The 18,472-nt window shown below is 45.2% G+C and overlaps 1 protein-coding gene across 1 annotated transcript in view; it reads left to right on the top strand.

Moving 5' to 3' along the window:
• Positions 1-18,472, top strand: part of LOC122944185 (L-selectin-like) — a 760,442-nt gene that overhangs the window by 420,494 nt on the left and 321,476 nt on the right. The window contains exon 6 of the mRNA XM_044302412.1: positions 80-265. Coding sequence (XP_044158347.1) covers positions 80-265 — 186 coding nt within the window. The remainder of the gene's footprint in view (positions 1-79; positions 266-18,472) is intronic.

Raw genomic sequence — 18,472 nt, 5'->3', positions numbered from 1 at the left:
TCCCCACTTTAGGGGAATAAAAAAATTCCTCCCAACTCCAATAATACTGTATATTGAAATTTTTCTCTCTTGATTATAGCTGTATCGTGCTCACCTCTAGAAGATTTGTCACATGGCCACATCAACTGTTCTGATGAATATGGAGAATACAGGTTTAAATCCATTTGTGAATTTACTTGTGAAGTGGGATTTCAATTAAAAGGATCAAACTCTCTATTTTGCCAAAGTTCAGGAGAATGGTCAGAACCTACACCTCAATGTATCGGTAATTTAACTTTACAGTTATTAATTTCAATGTTTAAACAGTAGATATATAAACTTTATAATGTACTGTAAAAAAATCTGATATACAATACATGACAATCTTTTCCAGCAAAGCTAGAAGAAGCCCTGTACCTTACATGAATCCAGAAATCTCCCCATTCACTGCACAATTGCTCTGCTAAATGTATATCAAGCTAGCAGCTCGGGGGGCATGTCATTTCTGCTGCAGCTCTGGGGCTGTGTCCTTTATGCTGTAGCACTCACCCTATCACAGCTCAGGAGGCAGTTGAAGGATGGAATTGAGCATGTGCATACACCTCAGCCGGGTGGACATACAGCAGGTGTCTATTTAACTTTGCATTTTTTTAAGGAGAATATTGTATTTTGAGTTTTGCTTTTATGATGTTCACAGTACAGTATGAGTGATACAGTGATGAACAGAAGTATTTGAACACCCTGCAATTTTGCAAGTTCTCCCACTTAGAAATCATGGAGGGGTCTGAAATTCACATTGTAGGTGCATTCCCACTCAGAGACAGAATAAAAAAAATAAAAAAATAAAAAAAATAAAAAAATCTGGTAATCACATTGTATGATTTTGAAAGAATGTATTTGTCTTGCACTCACGTAGTGTTCTACCGACAGTGACCTTAGAAACTGTGGTCCCAGCTCTCTTCATTTCATTGACCAGCTCCTCCCCTTGTAGTTCTGGGCTGATTCCTTACCTTTCTTATTATCAGTGATACCCGACGAGGTGAGATCTTGCATGGAGCCCCAGTCCAAGGGAGACTGACAGTCGTCTTTAGCCTCTTCCATTTTCTAACAATTGCTCCAACAGTTGATCTATTTTCACCAAGCTGCTTGGCAATTGCCCAGTGGTCCTTTCCAGCCTTGTGGAGGTCCACAATTTTGTCTCTGGTGTCTTTTGACAGCTCTTTGGTCTTGCCCATGGTAGTAGTTGGTGTTTGACTGACTGTGGGGTGGACAGGTGTCTTTAAAGAGCTCAGACAAGTGCTACTATTTTAGAGTAATGAGTGGAGTAGAGGTGGACTTTTTAAATGCACATTAACAAGTCTTTGAGAACCAGAATTCTTGCTGTTTCTCAGGTGTTCAAATACTTATGTTCAGCAGTGCAAGACAAATAAATTCTTTCAAAATCATCCACAATGTGATTTCCTGATTTTGTTTTTTATTTTTATTCTGTCTCTGAGTGGGAATGCACCTACAATGGGAATTTCAGACCCCTCCATGCTTTCTAAGTGGGAGAACTTGCAAAATCGCAGCGTGTTCAAATACTTCTGTTCCTCACTGTATGAAAACTTTGTAGGTCTGTACGAAATCAAATTTGTATAGTTTTTTATGTTTTATTTTTTTTATTTTGGAACAATAATGCCCTTTGGGGGAATTTGTCATGTGGATAATATTTCAAGTCAGTTTTGTTTGAGTCAACAGTGCACGTGATGCATCTCTACCCTAACACTTTTGTATAGAAACGCTACTCCAGTTTCATATGCCACCCCACTACTGGAGTGAGTTTGCCCTTTTTGTGACTCTTTTTAAAAAGTCCACACACCCCCACTCCCAATTTTCAAAACTGGAGTGAGTGGTGTAAAAATAAACGTGGTCATTTATCAAACTGGCGTAAAGTAGAACTGGCTTAGTTGCCCATAGCAACCAATCAGATTCCACCTTATATTTTTGACAGCTTCTTTGGAAAATGAAAGGTGGAATCTGATTGATTGCACCCCAGAATTCTGCCCACAGCAGAGTGTGATAAATTCCTCTCTGTATTTTTTAAATCATTTGTTTCTGTCTTACTGTCCCATAACATTTTTATTCTTCAGCTGAGTTGTGTGAGAACTTGTTTGTGGGACAAATTGTAGTATTTCTGGCATTTTGGGGTGCATTTGCCTTTCTGATTAATATTATTGTGTTTTTTTAGAGCTATGCAATACATTTTTCTTCACAATGTTTACCGTATGGGATAAGTAATGTGTTCATAGTGCTTCCGTGGGCTGTGGATTGCGAACCCATTCAAGTGAGTCCGCATCCGTGAGCGGGCCGCAATATGCCCACAGCCGGGCAACGGCCGTGTACATAAGGCCTAACACTGCATAGATGCAACAACAGAAAGAACATACTATATAGATACAATACTAGAACTAAACTCAATATGTGGAGAGAGTAACAGAACCTAGCTCACTGCATAGTGATAGTAAGGGAACCAGGCTTACTGCATAAAACCGAAAATAGAACCAAGCTAACTTCATAGAGCTAGTAATAGAAACAAAATTACTCAAAGATATGATGCCAATACCACACCATATATTATGTAATTTTTTATTTATTTATTATTTGTGTGTGGGGCCAGGACACATTTTTACACTTATTGACAGACAAGTATAAACACATTTAAAACATGTTCAGTGTACACTATACACAGAAACAGATACATATGCACAGGGCCGGTGCAAGGATTTTTGCCAACACATGCAAAGCTACAATTTGGCGCCCCCCACCGTCAGATCTCGGTAGGGGTGATGTAACATGGAGGGGGAGAAAGTTGACATGGGGTGGGATGAAAAATGTGACACAGAGAAAGTGATGTGACATGGATGGGGGAGAAATGTGACACAGGTGGGTGATGTGACATGGAGGCAGAGAAATGTGACACCCCCTCCATGTCACATTTATCCCCCTCCATGTCACATTTAACCCCCTCCATGGCACATTTCTCCCCCTCTATGGCACATTTTCCCCCTCCCATGTCACCCCCCTCTATTAATGTTGTGTAAAAAAACATTATGCTCACCTGGCCTTGGTCCCGTCTGCAGCAGCTGCCCTTTTCCTGTGTGGTCCTGGCATTTTCTCTCTGGGCTCCAGACAAGTTTGAGGACCTTTCCCACTCAGCCAATTAGTGGCTGCAGCTGTGTCAGGCCAGTGATTGGCTCAGCAGAAAATCACTGGTGCAAGTGATTTATAAAAAAAAAAGTTTCATTTTCCCGCCCCATTTGGCTCGGCGTCTCTGCGCCCTATGGCAGCCGCTTGGTCTGCCTCATTATAGTGCTGGCCTGCATATGCAAATACAGAGGGGAATTTATCATTTGCGATGGTTTTGGTCCCAGTTTTAAGTTTTTCCTTGCTTTATGACATGGCACCAAATATATAAAATGGTGTACAGTAATAATTAAACATGGTTCCCGAGTCCTTAAGGACCCATGACATACCGGTATGTCATCTATAATTCCGATTGGAACATGGTGCCTGCTCAAATCATTGAGCAGGCACCACATCTAAATGCACGGTGGGGGGGGGGGGGGGTCCTGTGACCTTCAGGTCAATTCAGACCTGCGGTTTGCGGCTTTTACCTGGTGCGGAGGTGGTGGTGCCATCGGATCCCCATGGAGCTGTGGAGGGGATCCGATGGCATGGAAGGCAGCGCAATGCCTTCCTGAGGCATCGCGCTGCCTTCCGATGAAGAGCCTGTGAGATTCAGCCCCCTGGATCTCACAGGCCGGAAGCTGTATGAGTAATACACACAGTATTACTCATACAGAAGTATTGGAATGCATTGTAAAGGATTAGACCCCCAAAAGTTCAAGTCCCAAAGTGGGACAAAAAAATGAAGTGAAAAAAAAAGTTGAAAAAATTAAATTTTTCCCCCAAAAAATTCAAAGTTTCAAATAAAGTTAAAAAAAAATTGGTAAAATATAGAGGGAAAAAAAGTATACATATTAGGTATTGCCGCGTCTATATCAATCAGCTCTATAAACATATCACATGACCTAACCCTTCAGATGAACATCGTAAAAAAATACAAAATAAAAACTGCTAAATAAACCATTTTTTGTCACCTTACATCACAAAAAGTACAACAGCAAGCGATAAAAAGGTGTTTGCCCACCAAAATAGTACCAAACTAACCGTCACCTCATCCCGCAAAAAATGAGCCACTACCTGAGAAAATCGCCCAAAAAAAAAAAAAAATATGGCTCAGAATATGGAGACAGTAAAACATATTTTTTTTTGTTTTAAAAAAGCTGTTATTGTGCAAAACTTACATAAATAAAAATAAATAAATAAAGTATTTATATTAGGTACCGTATTTTTCGCCCTATAAGACGCACTGGCCCATAAGACGCACCTAGGTTTTTGGGGAGGAAAATAAGAAACAATTTTTTTTTAACCAAAAAGGTGTGCTTTTGGTGGGTTTGGAACTAATGGTGGTCTGTGGATGACGGACACTGTTATGGGGGGATCTGTGGATGACGGACACTGTTATGGGGGGGATCTGTGGATGACGGACACTGTTATGGGGGGATCTGTGGATGACGGACACTTATGGGGGGATCTGTGGATGACGGACACTTATGGGGGGATCTGTGGATGACGGACACTTATGGGGGGATCTGTGGATGACGGACACTTATGGGGGGATCTGTGGATGACGGACACTTATGGGGGATCTGTGGATGACGGACACTTATGGTGGGATCTGTGGATGACGGACACTTATGGGGGGATCTGTGGATGACGGACACTGTTATGGGGGGATCTGTGGCTTGCACTGTTACAGGGGGGGCGATCTGTGGCTGGCACTGTTACAGGGGGGGCGATCTGTGGATGGCACTGTTATATATGGGCCATCCACAGACCCCCCCCACCCCATAACAGTGCCATCCACAGTGCCCCCCCAGCCCATAACAGTGCCATCCACAGACCCCCATCCCTTAACTGTGCCATCCACAGATTCCGTGTGCACCCCCCCCGCCGCCGCCGCATACAAATATAAAATGTATTATTGAATTAAAAGTTATTAAACATGCCCCCCTCACTCCTAATAGTACCGTATATCCGAATTTCTTCTGTATAATGCCGGCAGGCGGGCCGGGCGGCCAGGGCGTCCCTTAGTGACGTCACTTGTCTGCGCCACCTGCTTCATTCATAAAGCAGGCGGCGCAGGCACGTGACAGCAGTGAGTGACGCGCCGGCCGCCCGGCCTGCCTGCCGGCATTATACAGAAGAAATTAGGATATACGGTACTATTAGGAGTGAGGGGGGCATGTTTAATAACTTTTAATTCAATAATACATTTTATATTAGTATACCGAAGCGGTGGGGCGGGGCTATAGTACAGTGACCGCCCCGCCCCACCGCTATTGCCAGCCCCCAGCTCCTCCTCCCAGTCCCTTCCCCGGCCCCCGCTCCGTACATCGCGTCCAGTGATGTTAAACTGTCAGCATTCGCCCCATAAGACGCAGGGGCATTTTCCTCCCATTTTTGGGAAGAAAAAGTGCGTCTTATGGGGCGAAAAATACGGTATCGCCGTGTCCGTATCGACCGGCTCTAAAAATATCACATGGCCTAACCCCTCAGATGAACACCGTAAAAAATTTAAAATAAAAACTGTGCTAAATAAACCATTTTTTGTCACCTTACATCACAAAAAGTGTAATAGCAAGTGATCAAAAAGTCACACGCACCCCAAAATAGTGCTAATAAAACAGTCATCTCATCCCGCAAAAATCATACCCTACCCAAGGTAATCGCCCAAAAACTGAAAAAAGTATGTCTCTCAGAATATGGAAACACTAAACCAGATTTTTTTTGGTTCATTGTGTAAAACCTACATAAATAAAGTATACATATTAGGTATCACCGCATCCGTGACAACCTGGTCTAAAAAAATATCACATGATCTAACCTGTCAGATGAAAAAAAAAAAAAAAAAAAGGCTGTTAACCCTTGCTTTGTTACTGGGAAAAATGGATAAAAATAGAAAATTTGCCAAAAATAAAAAAATTCTGAAATGTTATCTCCATTTGCCAATAACTCTTGTGGAACACCTAAAGGGTTAACAACGTTAGTAAAATCTGTTTTGAATACCTTGAGGGGTGTAATTTCTTAGATGGGGTCACTTTTATGGAGTTTCTACTATACGCGTGCATCAGGGGAGCTTCAAATGGGACATGGTGTAAAAAAAAAAACAGTCCAGCAAAATCTGCCTTCCAAAAACCATATGGCATTCCTTTCCTTCTGATTGAGTTTGGCTGTTAACCCTTGCTTTGTAACTGAAAAAAAAAATATTAAAATGGAAAATCTGCCAAAAAAGTGAAATTTTGAAATTGTATCTCTATTTTCCATAAATTCTTGGAAAAGGGTTAACAAGGTTTGTAAAAATCAGTTTTGAATACCCTGAGGGGTGTAGTTTATAGAATGGGGTCATTTTGGGGTGGTTTCTATCATGTAAGCCTCGCAAAGTGACTTCATACTGAACTGGTCCCTAAAAATTGGGTTTTTTAAAATTTCAGAAACATTTCAAGATTTGCTTCTAAACTTCTAAGCCTTGTAACATCTCCCAAAAAAAAAAAAAAATGATCCAAACATGAAATAGACAATAGGGAATGTAAAGTAATAACTATTTTTGGAGGTATTACTATGTATTATAGAAGTAGAGAAATTGAAACTTGGAAATTTGCAATTTTTGTTACAATTTTTTTGTAAATTTGGTATTTTTTTATGAATAAAAATATATTAATTTTTACTTTATTTTACCAGTGTCATGAAGTACAATATGTGACAAAAAAAACAATCTCAGAATGGCCTGGATAAGTCAAAGCATTTTAAAGTTATCAGCACTTAAAGTGACACTGGTCAGATTTGCAAAAAATGGCCAAGTCTGTAAGTTGAAATAGGGCCGAGCCCTTAAGGGGTTAAAGATGAGCAAACTTTTGAAAAATTCAATTTGGCCGATTTGCCAACTTCTACAATAAATTTGATTTGGTATGAATTAGTTTGTCACGAATCACTATAAATCAGGTATACCCAGGCCTCTCAGTGTAAAGGCTGTTGATTGGCTACAATATAGTTATGTCGGCTTTTTCAAAGAGCAGACACACGGCACTAATATCCGTGACCGACGGTAATGGTGGTCTCTCTCTCATAACCCTTCAGATGCCATTACCCCATACCAGCAACAGCCCCTGTTTTGTCACCATCCTATATGGATGCTAGTTTTCATGCTCCTGTCCCTTATGGTAATAATCCAGCGGCTATGTTTCATCCATCCACCATGTTCAGCCCATCTGGTTTTAACACTAATATATTTTGAAAGCAAAATACCATTAGGTTCATAGTATGGAGGGATCCCAGACCATGTGGAGGGATCCACAAGGGTTAAAATTTTGTTGCACTGCGCAGTGATGTAGAATTTGTTTAAAATTTGTTGTGACTCTCAGAGTGACACAGAATAAAATTTTCCCTAACAAACATTGGAGTCGCTACAGGGGGGCAAGGGGGGGCAATTTTCCCCCCATGCTATTCCTTGCCCCCGCCTGCTGATTCCAATTTAACGCGCTGGCCGCTGCATTGTAAATTAAAATACCATCGTGCTGCAGCCTGCTGGTAGGCGGCGGCTAAGTAATTCACATAGGGGGCAGAGGCAGAGCTGTGTGGGTGCGTGCAGGCGCAGGCTGGGAGTGGTGCCGTCTGGGCGGCACGCAGCAGAGTTGACATGGAAGGAAGAGCCGCCTGAAGCTACATACATGTGTAGTGTCCCACTAGGTAAATGTGGGCACTGCGCAAGGCTCAATTGGGCCATGTTGTTCTCCAACTCCTGAGGAACAGTGGCATTGCATTTTACATTACATTTTAATGTCTATTGCTATGTTTTATGTATATTTTCCCTGTGTATCTGTGTATCAGGCCTATCAGGGTGTAGTTCCTCCTCCTGGACAGTAGAGGGAGCTAGGGAACCCTTAGTATAAATAGTCAGGTCCTGTGCAGGGAAGAGGGTTGTGTAGTGAGGAACAGAGTGTGCACTTTAGCCAGAGAGAGCTGAGGGCCACCTCCTGACATGCAGCTAAGACGGCCCAGGCTTCTAGTTGCCACCAGGGGAAGAAGTTGCCTCCTGAGAGAAACCTGAAGTTCCCATCACCAGAGCAGAGCAGAGCCAAAGTGTTTCCAGCCAACCTGAGGGCTGAAGGGCAGAAGGACTTTACCTAAAGCAAGAACATTGTGCCTGCCATTTGTGAAAGCTTGCTTGTAACAACCGGATTGTATGTGGAACTGAACCCAGACTGTACAAAGTTAATTGTTTCAAGTAAAAGGAAGTTTTGGTTCACCATAACATTGTGTTCCTCAATTATTCCTATAATAAATCGGTGTGCCACCGTTACTGGCACTGGCGTCACGAATCTTAAAGAGACCTTGCCCCCGACACATTAAACACCTGAAACATCCAGGGCACCTCATCTACCATCAGGCCTGGTCCCTATACACTGAGAGTGCCCAAGAGGTCTCCTGTGCCAGCCTCTCCATCACTGTTGTACGCCTGCCCAGGGTCTTTCAAGAAACTGTGAGTAACCCAGAGTAACCGTGACCTCACCATCGCAATACCCTGCAGGGCTGCGTACTGCACATGCCGGCCCACGTGCCTGCTAGTAAAGGTGGCAGCGGTGTGATAGTGTAGTGTTTATTCAAGGTGCCAAACTGCTCACTCCAGTCCGGATTAACTACAAGAACTCTGCTTTCCTTGGCTGGCTGAAACCCTAGTAGGTCACCCTACCATAATACATTATATTACAGTATAACGCATAAGTATGTTCCCTGCTACCCACTCAGTTATCTTACCCCCTGTATAATGTACCCTGATACTCCTCAGTTATAAGGGTTACAAGAGGTATCAGGGTAAATTATACAGGGGGTAATATAACTGACGAGGGGTATAAGGGGACATTATACAGGTGATAATATAACTGAGGAGGGCTATCAGGGGACATTATACAGGGGATAATATAACTAAGGAGTATCAGGGTAAATTATAAATGGGGTAATATAACTGAGGAGGGGTATCAGGGGACATTATACAGGGGATAATATACCTTATATTACCCCTGTATAATGTACCCTGATACCCCTTATTTATGTTAGAACATAAAACTGCACCGCTGAACAGCAAATATATTTTTATTTTGCCACTATTACACGACAAAAGGGGCTTTATAACATAACTGAACCGCTGAATGGCAAATATATTTTTCTTTTGCCACTAATACATGATAAAAAAGGCTTTAGAACATTGTAAGGGATTGCTATCTCTCAGGGGGTCTCAATCACAGATTTCTCGCAGACAACAGGATTGAAGTCCAAATGATGCTTTATTTTCTAGCACTTTAGCACCATACAGCAACCAAAATAACTCCTGCCCGTTCACACACACGTGATCAGATGCGGCATTCTCAGCCCAAACAGGTGTAGCTGGGTCCCCCAAACTTCGGGCTATCACATAGCCTTGTGGCCCCTCAACCTCCTGGCTGAGACCACTCAGAGCCTCTGCAGGTCTCTGTTCCAAATCACTTTCTCCCCAGACTAAGGCCTCATGCACACGACCGTTTTTTTTTAAGGTCTGCAAAAACGGGGTCCGTAGGTCCGTGATCCGTGACCGTTTTTTCATCCGTGGGTCTTCCTTGATTTTTGGAGGATCCACGGACATGAAAAAAAAGTCGTTTTGGTGTCCGCCTGGCCGTGCGGAGCCAAACGGATCCGTCCTGAATTACAATGCAAGTCAATGGGGACGGATCCGTTTGACATTGACACAATATGGTGCCATTTCAAACGGATCCGTCCCCATTGACTTTCAATGTAAAGTCTGGAGTTCTTTTATACCATCGGATTGGAGTTTTCTCCAATCCAATGGTATATTTTAACTTGAAGCGTCCCCATCACCATGGGAACGCCTCTATGTTAGAATATACTGTCGGATATGAGCTACATCGTGAAACTCAGATCCGACAGTATATTCTAACACAGAGGCGTTCCCATGGTGATGGGGACGCTTCAGGTTAGAATATACAAAAAAACTGTGTACATGACTGCCCCCTGCTGTCTGGCAGGTGCTGCCAGGCAGCAGGGGGCAGACCCCCCCACCCTGTTTTTAACTCATTGGTGGCCAGTGGGCCCCCCCCCCTCCCCTGTAGTTAACTTGTTGGTGGCCAGTGTGCGCCCCCTCCCCCCGCCCTCTATTGTAATAATAGCATTGGTGGCAGTGTGCGCCCCCGCCCCCCCCCTCCCTCTATTGTAATAATAGCATTGGTGGCAGTGTGCGCCCCCCCTCCCTCCCTCTATTGTAATAATAGCATTGGTGGCAGTGTGCGCCCCCCCCCTCCCTCCCTCTATTGTAATAATAGCATTGGTGGCAGTGTGCGCCCCCCCCCCTCCCTCTATTGTAATAATAGCATTGGTGGCAGTGTGCGCCCCCCCATCCCCTCGATCATTGGTGGCAGCGGAGTAGAAGCATCATACTTACCTGGCTACTGCGATCTCTGTGTCCGGCCGGGAGCTACTCCTACTGGTAAGTGACAGGTCTGTGCGGCGCATTGCTGTCACCAGTAGAAGGAGCTCCCGGCCGGACGCAGACATCGCAGCAGCCAGCAGGTAAGTATGAATCTTCTACTATTGCTAAGGCTAAGTAACCATGGCAACCAGGACTGCAGTAGCGTCCTTGTTGCCATGGTTACCGATCGGAGCCCCAGCGATTAAACTGGGACTCCGATCGGAACTCCGCTGCCACCAATGAAGAGGAGAGGCCGCACACTGCCACCAATGTATTAAAAGAATAGAGGGAGGAAGGGGGGGGGGCGCACACTGCCACCAATGTATTAAAACAATAGAGGGAGGAGGGGGGGCGCACACTGCTACCAATGTTAATGCAATAGAGGGAGGGAGGGGGGGCCGCATACTGTGCCACCTATGCTATTATTACAATAGAGGGAGGGAGGAGGGGGCAGGGGGGGCGCACACTGTGCCACCAATGTTATCATTACAATAGAGGGAGGGAGGGCGGGCGCACTGGCCACCAATGAAATTTAAACTGGGGAGGGAGGGGGGTCTGCCCCCTGCTGCCTGGCAGCCCCGGATCTCTTACAGGGGGCTATGATAGCACAATTAACCCCTTCAGGTGCAGCACCTGAAGGGGTTAATTGTACGGATCACAGCCCCCTGTAAGAGATCGGGTGCTGCCAGGCAGCAGGGGGCAGTCATGTACACAGTTCGTTGTATATTCTAACTAGAAGCGTCCCCATCACCATGGGAACGCCTCTGTGTTAGAATATACTGTCGGATCTGAGTTTTCACGAAGTGAAAACTCAGCTATGAAAAAGCTTTTATGCAGACGGATCTTCGGATCCGTCTGTATGAAAGTAACCTACGGCTATGGATCACGGACTCGGATGCCAATCTTGTGTGCATCCGTGTTCTTTCAGGGACCCATTGACTTGAATGGGTCTGTGAACCTGTTGTCCGTCAAAAAAATAGGACAGGTATTTTTTTGACGGACAGGATACACGGATCACAGTCTCGGCTGCAAAACGGTGCATTTTCCGATTTTTCCATGGACCCATTGAAAGTCAAAAAAATTGGGTCTGCGAAAAAAAACGGAAAACGGCACAACGGCCACGGATGCACACAACGGTCGTGTGCATGAGGCCTAACACACAGAGGGTTGATTTTATGCCTCCTTGATTAGAGTAGCCCTCACCTGCGATCACCTCAGGTGAAAGGGAATACCTGTGCCGGAAGGGTGTGAACTGGCAGATCCCACTACCAAACCTATCTACCAATCCAATTAAAATCCAGGCCAGAAGAAAATGTATACAAAACTGTCTCAGCAAAATATACTTTGCTGAGACCACTGCAGCTTTCCAGGTTTGTGTTATCTCACCCAGCTGAGGTATCTGCGTGGGATACACACGCCTTCCCACACTGTCCACATTACCACAACATAAAACTGCACCGCTGAACGGCAAATATATTTTTCTTTTGCCACTAATACACAAAAAACAGGGCTGTAATTTTAGCACTTCACCACGCAACAGCTAATAAGCCCTTTTTTCCCACTAATACAAGCCAAAAAATGCTTTAGAACATATAACTGCACCACACAAGGGCAAATAAGACGTAGAAATATTTCCTTGTAATAAACCCTGTTAATGGCTGAATCAAACAGCACTTGCACCCCAATAACAAGAATGGTTTGCTGGAATTACAAAACGTATTGGCAATGCAAATGGAAATTGGGATCCCCAGTCAGTGCAGCACGGTGTAATAATATTGTTCCTATTACCCAGGCTGTAACCTCCCCTACTGTTCAACATAAATGCTATGGAATGATTTCTCCCTATCCTTTCCCTACACCTTTGAAAAATCTTTTCCTGCACTTGTAAATAGTTTTTTAGCAAAATTACGTTTTTTTCTAACACTGTCACTAGCGCCTGCTGATGTCTCTTTCTGCAGTAAGTGCACTGGTAAATGGCAGAATACAAGATGGCTGAGGCTGTTTATAGGGTTGTGACATCACAGGGCTGGCTGGCTGCATGCATGGCATTATGGGTGATCCCGCCTTCCCAGAGTCCATTGCTCCATGTACTCACACGTGCAACAGCCATTTTAGGAAAAATGATGATTACACTTACCGGTAATCGGATTTTCCAGACCCCACGACAGCACCACTGAGAGAGAGGATCCGCCCCCAGGGACAGGAAAAGGATCCGCCCCCAGGGACAGGAAACCTGCAGAATAAAAAGGTTGAGACTCTCTCCAACCTCAATGGTTTACAGAGCATGATAGCAACTCTGACCCAGGTTAGTTCATCTAAATTATATATATATATTTTTTAATTTTTTTCACACCCTCTACAACTCAAGTCAAGAAACGAGAAACATCAGGGAGGGAATAAGGAAGAGTGCTGTTGTGGGGTCTGGAAAATCCGATTACCGGTAAGTGTAATCATAATTTTTCCCTTCCCCCACAACAGCACCACAGAGAGGAATTACAGAGAAGACCAAAGGCAGAATTTAGCTGGAGCCAATAGTGACGGTAAGGCAGAAGGAGAAGACCATGTGGCAGCCTAACAGGTTTGCACAATAGAAACATTAGTCCTCCCCTCCCAAGAGGTAGACTGCGCAAGTAGAAAAGGTTTCCATACCTTCTCACTATTGCCTTTGCTGAAAGAATATCAACATCTATCTTTTACTTATAATCAATAGAGATGTCGCGAACATAAAATTTTCCATTCTCGAACGGCGAGCCCGAATTTTTGCATGCCGGAGGGGGATCCATGGTAAAACTCCCATGGAAAATTACATAGTTACATTTTAATTGACGTAGAGTTGGGTTTTAATCCATAAAGGGCATAAATCACCTAACAATCCTAATTACTTTTTTAACAATGTGGTTTTAAACATCCAGTGTGTGTATACGATCAGGTATGATGTTGTATTGATCAGGTAGTGTAAGGGTTACGACCGCTTCACAGACATTGACAGACCAAACTCCCCTTTTAATGCACAGCAAACAACCGCAAACAGTCCATTTGCCGAACCGCAAACTCCCCATTTGCACAAGGTTGTATACCAAGCTAGCCATGTCCCGTTGATGTCAATGAAGGTTTCTTCCTCCACCCAGCCACGTACAACACCAAGGGTCCCCGAAAGGTGAATTGAATTGATTTTTCGAACGGGGAGATGTAGTTCTATTCTCATCAGTTTAATCACTGTTACGTCCCCAATCTGGGGTCCATTTATTGAATTGATTTTTTGAACGGGGAGATGGTTAAAAAAACGCTGGCTCCCTCCCCTTTGTTTGAATCCACGTCACTGCGTCTGCGCCGTGCAATTTACTGTCACACCCGATATGAGGGGCATTTTCTGTAGTTCTCTTCTCATCAGTTTAATCCCTGTTACGTCCCATATCAGGGATTTCCTTTTGTTAAAAAAAAATTTAGGCTGGGTACCTTCGACTGCCTTCACAGTGACAGACCAAACTCTGATACACCAAACTGAATTGATTTTAGGAACCGGGAGATGGAAAAAGCAGCTTGGTCGGTCCTCTTACTCCCAAGTTGGGGCACTGCACGTGCACGGAGCAATGTGCTGTGACACCCTATATGAGTGGTGTCTTAACTAGTACTATTCATATCAGTTCAATCCCTGTTACGTCCCCTATCTGGGGACGTGTGTCGAATTGATTAACCATTGTCGAATTAACAAACCATTACGACATCCTGAAATAATTTAGTTCAGAGCTCTGTACTTGCTTTGTATTGGAATTGATGGGGATTTTTTAAATTGTCTACATTATTTCTAATAAACTATTAAGAGACTTTATTATGATTTTTTTACTTTATGTATTAAAAACCCATACAACTTAAAATAAAAAATAAAATTAATGTTTTTTTCTATGAAAAATTATCCAGCCGATCGCTTTTAGTCTGATCATAATGAAGCAACGGCCTTATCATCTGGGGTGTGGCAACATTGCCAACACACTCATAGAGGATATGATCGCTTCATTGTGATACGCAAGCCCCTTCACAACAACAAGGTACCGATCACGAAGGGGAATTGACACATGTATGTGCCTTTTTTTTTTTTTTTTTTTGTATTTGCAGCCACAGTGCAGCACCAGAGGCCAGAAAAATTAGACATGTACACATGCCTGAAAATTAGGTATTGTTGCAGCTGGAAAAATTGATGTTTTCCAGGCAGAAAGGTGACTAAAATATTGCGGCTTGAACCCTAGTTGGTGGCGGAGAATTCACGAAAGTCATCCGGTATGCAGACATTAAATACAGCAGCGTAGGGACCATTTTGAGGCCAAGGCATGTCATCAGGCCTTTTGTTAGTCAAACGTATCCCCTACTGTCAGTCCCTTCGGGATCCATGCCTCATTCATCTTAATGAAGGTGAGGTAATCAACACTTTTGACTGAGGCGACTTCTTTTGTCAGTGACAATGCCTCCTGCTGCACTGAAGGTCCTTTCTGACAGGACACTTGAAGCGGGGCAAGCCAGAAGTTCTATTGCAAACTGGGATAGCTCAGGCCACAAGTCAAGCCTGAACACCCAGTAGTCAAGGGATTAATCGCTCCTCAGAGTGTCGATATCTGCAGTTAAGGTGAGGTAGTCTGCTACCTGTTGGTCGAGTTGTTCTCTAAGGCTGGATCCCGAAGGGCTGTGGCGATGTGTAGGACTGAAAAAGCTCTGCATGTCCTCCATCAACAACACATCTGTAAAGTGTCCTGTCCTTTCTGCCGTGGTCGTGGTAGGAGGAGGATTACTTTCACCTCTTCCCAAGTTAGATTCCCGTTGTGCTGTGACATCCCCCTTATAAGCTGTGTAAAGCATATTTTTTAGTTTGGTTTTAAACCGCTGCATCCTTTCTGACTTTCGGTAATTTGGTAAGATTTCCGTGATTTTCTGCTTATACCGGGGGTCTAGTAGCGTGGCCACCCAGTATAGGTTGTTCTCCTTCATCCTTTTTATACGAGGGTACCTCAACAGACATGACAGCATGAAAGACCCCATTTGCACAAGGTTGGATGCTGAGCTACTCATTTCCCGTTCCTCCTCCTCACTGATGTAATTGACAGTCTGTTCTTCCCCCCAGCCATGTACAGCACCACGGGTCCCACATAGGTGACAACAACAAGCACCCTGGGATGCCTGCTGTGGTTGGTCTTCGTCCTCCTCAAAGCCACATTCCTCCTCTGACTCCTCTTCCTCATACTTCTCTTGCAGCGTTGCCGCAGGTCCGGCAAGCGATGATGACAAGGCTGTTTCTGGTGGTGATTGTGACCACAACTCTTCCTCTTCACGCTCATCTACAGCATGATCCAGCACTCTTCGCAGGGCACGCTTCAGGAAGAAAACAAATGGGATGAGGTTGCTGATGGTGCCTTCGGTGCAACTGACTAGGTTTGTCACCTCCTTAAAAGGACGCATGAGCCTACAGGCATTGCGCATGAGCGTCCAGTAACATGGCAAAAAAATTCCCAGCTCCGCAGAGGATGTCCTAGCACCCCAGTCATACAAATACTCGTTGATGGCTTTTTCTTGTTGGAGCAGGCGGTCGAACATTAGGAGTGTTGAATTCCAACTGCTTGAGGACGTCCTGTAAGCCTGGGTACTTAGACACAAAGCGTTGTACGATGAGATTCAACACATATGCCATGCACGGCACATGTGACGACAACTTGCCCAAATTCAATGCCGCCAATAAATTGCTTCCATTGTCACACACTACTTTGCCGATCTCCAGTTGGTGCGGGGTCAGCCACTGATCCACCTGTGCGTTCAGGGCAGTACAGGAGTGCTGGTCCGGTGTGGCTCTCTGCTTTCAGGAAAGTCAACCCCAAGACAGCGTGACACTGTCGCATCCGGGATGTGGAATAGCCTCTGGGGAGCTGGGGGGATTCAGTTGATGTGCAGCCAGACGCCGCTGCAGAAGAGGACTCAGCCAAGGAGGTTATGGAAGAGGATGGAGTAGTGTCACGAGGGTGTCAAGAACCACGCCTGACTCTGTTATACCCGGGGTCAGGAAGTCGCATCGGTTGGCTGCGCGCTCTATCTAAGATAGGGCTGTTTCCTTATGGTAGCTTTCTGGGTTTCCTTTGCAACCCTTTTTGGCTCACTCATGGATCTGTAGCTCCTTTTCCTCAGCTGTTCCTTGCCCAGCACTCCCAACATCCTTATATTCCCCTCTCACACTTCTCTGGGTGACAGAAATAGAGCTTCCTGCCTGGACTTCTATACTGACCCACTGGAGCTGTGTTGCTGCGTTCTCTGGTTGTTGGTCCAGAACGTTTCCCTCCGGATCCCTGTTGGACCTTTGTGGTCTGCTGTGGTCGCCCACCTGGGTTTATATGTTTGTCTGTATTGTCTGTCCTCTCCCTGGTGTTTCCCTCTTAGTGTCAGTGGTGCGGACTAGCGATCCCACCGGCCCGTTCACTATCTAGGGCTCAGTTTAGGGAAAGCCAGGGTTTAGGCACGTGATCGCCGCATGGGTGAGGAATCCGTCTAGGGACGTCAGGGCAGTCAGGTGCCAGCCGCAAGGTGAGTCAGGGGTCACCACCTTTCCCTCTCCCTTGGGCAGGGCTTTCCCTTTTCCCTCCCTGTGCGTGACGCCGGTCATTACAAGTAGGAGGAGGAGAGGAGGTGGCAGTAGGCCTGCCTGCAAGTCGTGGCGGTGTCACCAACTCCGCTGCAGAGCCACGCATTCCATGCTTGGCAGACGTCAGCAGGTTGACCCAATGCGCAGTGTTGGTGATATACCTGCCCTGACCATGCTTTGCAGACCAGGTATCAGTGGTCAGATGGACCCTTGCCCCAACACTGTATGCCAGGGATGCCATGACTTCCTTTTCAATCACTGAGTAGAGGTTTGGGACTGCCTTTTTTGAATTTTTTTTTATCCGGGTACCTTCCACTGTGGTGTCCCAATAGCGACAAATTTTTTGAAGGCCTCAGACTCTACCAGCTGGTATGATAAAAGCTGGCAGGCTAAGAGTTCCGTCAAGCCAGCTGTCAGACGCCGGGCAAGGGGGTGACTCTGTGACATTGGCTTCTTGCACTCAAACATTTCCTTTACAGACACCTGACTGTGGGGAGATGAGATGGAACTGCCGAAGGTGAGAGGCGGAGTGGTGGGTGGTTGAGAGGGGGCAAGGAGGACAGCAGTGGTTGACGTGGCTGAAGATGCTGGACCAGGAGGAGGATGGTGGCTTTGAGTTTGTGTGCTGCTTGTACTCATGTGTTGATCCCATAGTCGTTTGTGATGTGAGATCATGTGCCTTCGCAAAGCAGTTTTACCGAGGTGGGTGTTGGATTTCCCACAACTCAGTTTCTTTTGGCACAGGTTGCAAATGGCATTGCTGTTATCAGAGGCAGACACACCAAAAAAATGCCACACTGCTGACCTTTGCAATTATGGCAATCTGGTGGTGGCAACAGCATGCGTTGATTGGCGTGCAGTCTGGCTGACCCCGGGTGCCGATACATGCTGTCTGACTGTGCCACTAGCTCCTTGCGACGACCTCCCCCTGCTTCCAACTCGTCTCCTCCTTCTCTCTGTCTCCCCTTCTGAACTTTCCCCCTCTTCTTGTTCTCTTCGAGCAGGCACCCACGTGGCATCCACGGACACATCGTCTTCATCAACCGCTTTACTTGTATCTGACACCTCAGCAAAGGAAGCAGCAGCGGGTACAACATCATCATCATCATCATCATCACACTGTACGTCCATGTGTGTAATGCTGCCTGACTGAGACATATCCCTGTTATCTACATCCTCTGGCAATAATAGTTGCGCATCACTCATTTCATCCAACTGATGTGTAAATAACTCCTCTGAGGGATCAAGTGAAGCGGCTGTGG

Source organism: Bufo gargarizans, chromosome 7, assembly GCF_014858855.1.
Source record: "Bufo gargarizans isolate SCDJY-AF-19 chromosome 7, ASM1485885v1, whole genome shotgun sequence".
Classification (NCBI taxonomy): Eukaryota; Metazoa; Chordata; class Amphibia; order Anura; family Bufonidae; genus Bufo; species Bufo gargarizans.
The sequence above is the reverse complement of the archived record's forward strand: the minus strand, read 5'-3'. Positions and strand labels throughout refer to the sequence as shown.